Source organism: Haplochromis burtoni, unplaced genomic scaffold, assembly GCF_018398535.1.
Source record: "Haplochromis burtoni strain Fernald_Lab_line unplaced genomic scaffold, NCSU_Asbu1 Contig_9, whole genome shotgun sequence".
In the NCBI taxonomy this organism is placed as follows: domain Eukaryota; kingdom Metazoa; phylum Chordata; class Actinopteri; order Cichliformes; family Cichlidae; genus Haplochromis; species Haplochromis burtoni.
The window spans coordinates 4,823,471-4,830,484 of record NW_024582370.1 but is presented as its reverse complement, the minus strand read 5'-3'; the positions used below and the strand labels follow the sequence as shown (position 1 = coordinate 4,830,484).

General features: G+C 39.9%; 1 protein-coding gene across 3 annotated transcripts; it reads left to right on the top strand.

Moving 5' to 3' along the window:
* The first annotated feature begins 42 nt into the window (after nt 1-42).
* Nucleotides 43-5,137, top strand: tardbpa (TAR DNA binding protein a). Of its 3 annotated transcripts, XR_315335.3 has the most exons (7): nt 47-777; nt 1,431-1,594; nt 1,713-1,853; nt 2,194-2,364; nt 2,643-2,727; nt 3,549-3,695; nt 4,530-5,137. XR_315335.3 is itself a non-coding variant. In XM_042228572.1 (6 exons), exons 1-6 carry the CDS (start codon nt 537-539, stop codon nt 3,641-3,643), a joined length of 897 nt encoding a protein of 298 aa, XP_042084506.1. In that variant the 5' UTR covers nt 47-536; the 3' UTR covers nt 3,644-4,450. The 3 variants fall into 3 exon arrangements, 2 of the variants coding, with proteins under 2 accessions (XP_005915033.1, XP_042084506.1); XM_042228572.1 differs by lacking the exon at nt 4,530-5,137 and having other exon boundaries at nt 3,549-4,450; XM_005914971.3 differs by lacking the exon at nt 4,530-5,137 and having other exon boundaries at nt 43-777; nt 2,643-4,450.
* The last annotated feature ends 1,877 nt before the right edge of the window (nt 5,138-7,014 follow it).

Genomic DNA, 7,014 nt, shown 5'->3' with positions numbered 1-7,014 from the left:
TGTCATCTTTACAAGGTGAGCATCAGCAGCCATTTTGTTAGCTAGCTTGAGGTTAAAAGAGGTTAGCCGCGTGCAGCTGTATTGATATACTCGCTTTGGTGGTGAAATTGCGTCGAACTCGATAACTCGTCGAAGTTGTTATTGACGTACAATTTTCGGCCACGCGCTCGTAAGCACGAGGAGGAGTCGTGTATTTGTTGACAGCGCGTTGTAAAACTGGACGGCCATTCATTTTTCGAGCTGACTTGAGTGTGCTAGCTCAGTGGCTAGCTGGCTAACTTGTTTACGAGTGTCATTTCTGGCAAAGAAAGCGTCCCGGCTTTCATGCCACCAGCTGTTAAACGCGAAAGAGTCGCAGAGTGACTGTTTCGCGCAGTTCGCGTGTCTGCGCTTGTGTTACATTAGCTTCGCGCACAGTTAACAGAAGTAAACTAAAAGCCAGGGGCAGATCCGCTCGCACCACTCCGGTGTTTACTGATAACTTGAGCTCTCTCAGCTGACCGTGCTTGGACCAGAGCTCAGCCATCCTGGACACCATGTCAGAGCTTTACATTCGGGTGGCTGAGGAAGAAAATGAAGAACCCATGGAGATCCCGTCAGAGGACGATGGCACTGTTTTGCTGTCATCTGTAGCAGCGCAGTTTCCAGGGGCTTGCGGGCTGCGATACAGAAACCCAGAGACCCAGTGCATGAGGGGAGTCCGGCTTGTGGAGGGTGTCCTGCACCCACCGGAGAACGACTGGGGAAACCTAGTGTACATTGTCAATTACCCCAAAGGTATGCCAGGTGTTTGTGTCATTATAAACATGTAAGCAAATTGACAACCCTGCCCACAAACTGCCTGTTAAGTTGATTTGACTATAACTAGTTAAAAGTACCAATACATCGTATTACAATTAACGCTTTAATGCTCGGGATTGGTCCAAATTTGAACATAAAGGTGTTGTTCATATTGTAGTGAAGCTGCTTTGCCCAACACCTAAACGTGTGCGCTGTATTTTAACTCGTATAAAAATGTTTGTGACTGTACAGTAGTATTATATTACAAAATTCAGCAGCATCACAAACTGGAGCCTCCAAAAGATACCTTAAAGAGAGATTACTGTATTAGATTGGTCTAAAAAAAACACACAAATGACACCAACAAAAAAACATTGTGAGGCAGGTGACTGAACTGGATTAAAGCTCTGTATTTAATAGCTTGCTTACTGAATGTGATCAAATCCTGCAGCAAGGTTGTGACAACTGTGGAAAATTATAACAGATTAGTTGATGCTGTTATGGCAACATGTTATTGAAATAGTAAACACAGTTGTATTTCGGTTTTTTGTTTGTTTGTTTTTTTAATTTAGGGGAGCTTTGTAAATATATAAGACAAGGGTTTTTGATTGCTTTTTTTCTCACTGGCATGATTTATTTATTCTTCATAGATAACAAAAGAAAGATGGAGGAAATAGACGCTGCCACAGTTGTGAAAATTAAAAGGGGCTTTCAGAAGACATCAGATCTTATTGTCCTCGGGTTGCCATGGAAAACAACAGAACAAGACCTCAAGGATTATTTCAGTACCTTTGGAGAGGTCATCATGGTGCAGGTATTGATGTGTCATGTGACTGTGAATGTTTTCTCAGTTCTTTTCTAGACATTGAGCGCAACAAGGGTATGACTTTTGTTTGTGTACTAATGAATTTGCTCACCTCGCCCATTTTCAGGTGAAGAGAGATGCAAAAACTGGCAATTCAAAAGGTTTTGGGTTCGTCCGGTTCACCGACTACGAGACGCAAACCAAAGTCATCGCTCAGAGACACATGATTGACGGGAGATGGTGTGACTGTAAACTTCCCAATTCAAAGGTGGGTTGGGCACGATTTTTACCGTGTCTCAAAGAAGTGCTTTGGTAGAAATTGATTTCTTCAGTGAATAAGGTTTGGTATAAATTCATTTTTAGGTTTATATGTAGGCTTACAGCACCTGTTACTGCTTGTTGATCTGTGTCACACGTTCACATACATTCACTTCAGATAAGGATTGGGTTTCCACACTTACAAGCTGGCGTTTTAAAGTCATTGCAGTGGATTTTTAAAAAAACGTTTAACACAGGTTACAAATGTTGATTAGCTTTTGTAAAACTGAATCTGGATTGTTGAGCAGCGTGACTTAAAATGAAATGGTGGTGCCCGTTCTTCCTTTCAGGCATGTCCCGATGAGCCGATGCGCAGCCGTAAAATCTTTGTTGGTCGCTGCACAGAGGACATGACAACCGATGATCTGAGGCAGTACTTCATGCAGTATGGTGAAGTCACAGACGTCTTCATTCCCAAACCTTTCCGGGCGTTTGCTTTTGTCACATTTGCTGATGACCAGGTAAGAGTGACCTTAAATGACGGGCTTTGAATATGAGTAGATGGTATTATACAGGAAGAGTGAGAAAGACCTAATATGTATGTTTAGATAAAACAAAAATCTATAATGTCAGTAATTATATGCATATAAGTTTGGTGTAGTAGTGGAAAACATGAGAGCTCAATTACAGATTTATACTGTAAATACCTCATGATACCTGGTATTTATAGTGTACGGAGTATTTATTTACCTGTAAGAAAAAAGAGATGCACAGACTTAGTAACTCATTTCTTTCTCAGGTTGCCCAAGCTCTGTGTGGAGAGGACCTGATCATCAAGGGTGTCAGTGTGCACATCTCCAATGCTGAGCCCAAACACAATAATAGTAGGCAAATGATGGATCGAGGGCGTTTTGGGGCTGGTGGGTTCAATCAGGGCTATGGCAGTAATCGCGGTGGACTAGGCAGCGGTAGCGGAGGGGTTAACTTCGGGGCTCTGGGTCTAAACCCAGCCATGGTCGCGGCCGCTCAGGCAGCGCTGCAGAGCAGTTGGGGAATGATGGGCATGCTGGCTAACCAGCAGGGTCTGACCACAACGGCAGGCACAGCCACTACAACCAGAGACCAGACCTATAGCTCTGCGAGCACCAGTTACAGCAGCCCAAACTCAGCTAGCCTTGGTTGGGCTGCGGGCACTAACACGGCCTCCAGCAGCGGCTTCAGCTCTGGCTTTGGTGCATCTATGGAGTCTAAGTCTTCTAGTTGGGGAATGTAGATAGCTAACTCTTTCTGTTGCTATAAGGCTGACCTGGTAAGTATACATATGAGGGGGAATGGCTTAGATATTATGTTATTTAAAAAAGAAAAAATACACTGCCTTTTATTTTGTTAAAGAGGAAATTTATACTTGTGTGTGACTTACGTAGTCATGCATTGAATGGGTGAGAAGTGTAGTTTGTTAGTGGAAGCTGCCACACTACCTGGTTTTGTTTTTTGAGAATATGTTACACAAATTTACTGTGCATGCAGGATAAAATAATTTATAAACATGCACGAGTATCTCAAGAGCCCCCTGATTGCCTCTTGTGAAATGATGGGCTTTCTATAATTACATATAAATATATATATATGTATGTATGCATTTGATTTTATCTTTGTTTTTGTTTGACATCTTTTGGAAACGCCTTCATGGAAATCTCTTCTGCAGTTCACCAACTCTTTCCCAATTTCCCGGGAGGAAGCGCCTCATTGGCAGCAATGTTCGACAGATCTCAGTATCATTTCCCCTCCTCCCATGTGTAAATGCTTTGTCATCCAAGAACACAGCTTCACTCTGCATATACTGTATTAGACGGTGGGTGTTGTCTTTTTTTCCTCTCCCCCTTTTTAATTTTTTTTTAATTTTTGGGATATAGAAATTTTGTCTGCTGTTGTCACTTTTTGAGATCAGTGAGTGGGATTGGTGTTGGCCCGAGTGAGAGTGAGCGAACGGGAGAGCGAAATGAAAGAAAGCGGTGTGAGTAGGACTGTTGGTGCGGAGTTTTTTCTTTTTTTGTTGTTTGTTTTTCTTTTGGTTTGTTTTGTTTTTTAATTCAAAAGAGACAAATGCCTGCGAGAGTTGAGAAGAACCTGTGGCTTTGTGCGAGTGTGAGAGGAAGAAACCAGTACGAGTGTGTTCACCATGGCCATCACAAGGACATTTATTGCATCTCGAGATCCCTACGGTCTCTTTCTCTCATTGTTTTCTATCAACCTTAAATCTTTAAAATCACAGTGAAATGTCAAGTGCTATGAGTATTTGTATCCTTTTGTAGCCTTCTCCTGCTATCTGATTTGACGTGAATGCTGTGTCTGGTTGTGTGCTTTACTTTCTCCTTGTTACCACCCTCTCTGTGTGAAAATGTGACCTTGTGCTAGTGAAGTCTGTGTGGGTGGGTGGGGTTGCGGGACACTGAAAGAGTGCTGAAGTTTGAAAGCGAGCTCAGAAGTTGATGTGGTGAATGTTTGACAAGTTCCCATTGAAAGTTTGTGTTTGAAGTGGTTACGAATGCATTTTCTATGTTTTGTGAATAAAGGGAAGTCTGAAATAAAATTGAATTTGACTAGGTATAATGCCCTCTTGATAGTCAATTATTTTTAACTTACTTTACATTAATTGAACTGCCAACACTTTAATTCACATGTATAGGGACCTCGGACACGGAAAGCCCAGGTTTTCGTCTGAATGAAGGTTGGAGTCAGTTGCGTGGAAGACGAAGCCTTTGTTGGGTGTGCCGGTGCAAACCACAATGAACCTTAATCCTGAAAAGGATCTTCTTCACCTCACTTGCAAGAAACCTTGGACCACCAAATTTAGAGCGGACCATACTCTGTGACAATCAAGGTATTTTTGGGTTTTTTTGTCATACATAAAGATGTCACAGTTGGGACGAAAGTAACACCTGCTGCTTGGCAGCGATCATTCCTTTGTCTGGTCCCCAATCTGTGAGACAGGTCTTGCCTTTCTAAAACTGGGTGTTTGTCAGTAAACACGTTATTCTTTTGTCTCCCAACAGTCACTGACATCAAAGTATTAACCAGTCGGGTGTTTGATGTGGTTAAAAATGATATCGGTGTAGCAGGAAGCTGTCTAGTTCTGTTTACCTTGATTGTTAAGTGACTGAAATGTATCACCTGGCTGTTCTTTTTCTTTTTTTCATCAAAGGGACTTAACTGACTGAACAGCAGCAATTCACACATTGTATTCTGACATATTAGTATTGCATTGTTAAATAAAGGTTTGGAGTTTTTAATCATTGTGGTCTCTCAATGTAGATAAAATGTGACTTTTTTCAGGCCATAATCTTTAGTTTTCCTTGCTTTTAATCCATATCTCTTTTTAGGATTTATTTGAAAACACGGATACAATTCAGATTTAGTCTTTTTGTTAAAACGGCTCTAGCATCCTGCAGAAAGCTAGCTCATATATAATGTATATAGAAGATTGACTATATAAACAGACTTTTACAGTCTTTGTTGGTGGATGTAATTTATATTTCCCTCCTGATGATGGTGCTGTTGTACAGTTTTTGCTGATTGTTGGACAGGACTCTCACATCCCCTTCATATATTAAAATTTGTTGATACTTTCCATTTTTAAACGGCTGTAAGAGTTTGTGAAAATTTCTCTGCACACTCAAGACTACTATGAAACTAAACGTACAAATCATCAGTTGACAATCAGGAATGTATTTATGTAAAAGCAGGTTGTTGTTGTTTTTTTCCAAAAACAAAACAACTTTTATCTAAAATCTTTTACACTCTAAATTGCTTTTAATAATGTGTGGAAACCATGTGTTTTTATGGGCTGTCTGACAAGATTTCTGCAAACTTATTTTTGGTGTGAAATTATTTGAGATGAGCTCATTAAAACTGTACATAAATGCAGAAATTGTGATTTTTTTTTAAGAACTGAAAAAGGGCATCAAAACCAGATCAGTTTAAGTTTTACCTAAAAAATTAAATGAATAACAGAAGTCTGTACATCTCTCAGAATTACTCTGCAATAATACCAGAAGTACAAGATAGTGGGTTTAAATATTTTCCTTGTGCTTAAACATAACACAGCCATGATCTTAAACATAACAGCCATGAACACATTCCCCATAGAGAATAACCTTTCTCACAGTGTGATTTAATGTGGTTTCTCCCACTGCAAGCAGGTTGCAAAGGTTTTCCAGAGGAATTTGTCTCAGCTTGATCTTTTCCAGGATGCAGTCTGGTTTCTGAGAGTGCTCTCTGCTGTATTGTCAGAGGTATGCACCAGGACTGTTTATCTGAATTAAACGAATGGGTCCATGAGAAAAAATTCTGTATTTTCATATGAGTTGCAAGCAAAATTGTACCTAGATTTTTGTTTTTATAATTTAAATTAAAGTGGAGAACCAAGTGTGCATACGCCCAAACCTCTTGTTCCATCAGTCCCAGGTTGTCAGTGGTTGGTGGAGCGTAATATTGACGTACCAGACAAAATAATCTCACTCTTACTACACCTGCTGCACTCAGTCTCAGTTAGTTAGATCATATTTTAAGCCCTGCAGCCTCATTCATACACCCTCAAGCGTGACGCACTTCCAATTGACATCAGTTCGATCCAAATTAAACCTCTCTCCACGTACCCACGCATTTTTATGGTTTTTTGTGATTTATTGTGATGTAAGCACAGAGTTCAAAGCTGTTTCTTCTGTTCTGCTATTCCTATAAGTAATTTTGAAATTTTACACAACATTTAGAAAGCATAATCTATCATTATGTTTTGTACTTGTATTCAATTTGCTTTATGTCACGAAGCAGAAGTATTCAAGCCTTTAACACTTAAGAGTTGTGACTTTCTGTATTTGTATTATCTCAATAACAATGAGCCACCACTGCATTGTGTGATAACTTCTTTCATTATAACCAGTTTGTAATTTACTTTAATGTACTTGACTACAATAAACGTTCAAGTTCTAAAGATGAATTTTTTAAAAACTAAATTAAGAAAATTAACTAACGAAGCTTTGCCAGCCAGTATTTTAGTACACAAGCACAATTACTGAGCTGCTTGCTTTCTAAGGGCCCATGAAACCACATAAATTTTCAGCACTGGACCCGTATGTAAAACGCTGTTTTTAATGTGTCTTAAATGATTTATA

What these genes read in the sequence shown, in the direction of transcription:
- tardbpa (XM_005914971.3), top strand. Translation starts at nt 537, where the DNA reads ATGTCAGAGCTTTACATTCGGGTGGCTGAGGAAGAAAATGAAGAACCC. An exon ending in GAGAGGTCATCATGGTGCAG is followed by an intron (nt 1,595 to 1,712) that starts GTATTGATGTGT and finishes GCCCATTTTCAG; the next exon opens with GTGAAGAGAGATGCAAAAAC. An exon ending in TCACATTTGCTGATGACCAG is followed by an intron (nt 2,365 to 2,642) that starts GTAAGAGTGACC and finishes TTTCTTTCTCAG; the next exon opens with GTTGCCCAAGCTCTGTGTGG.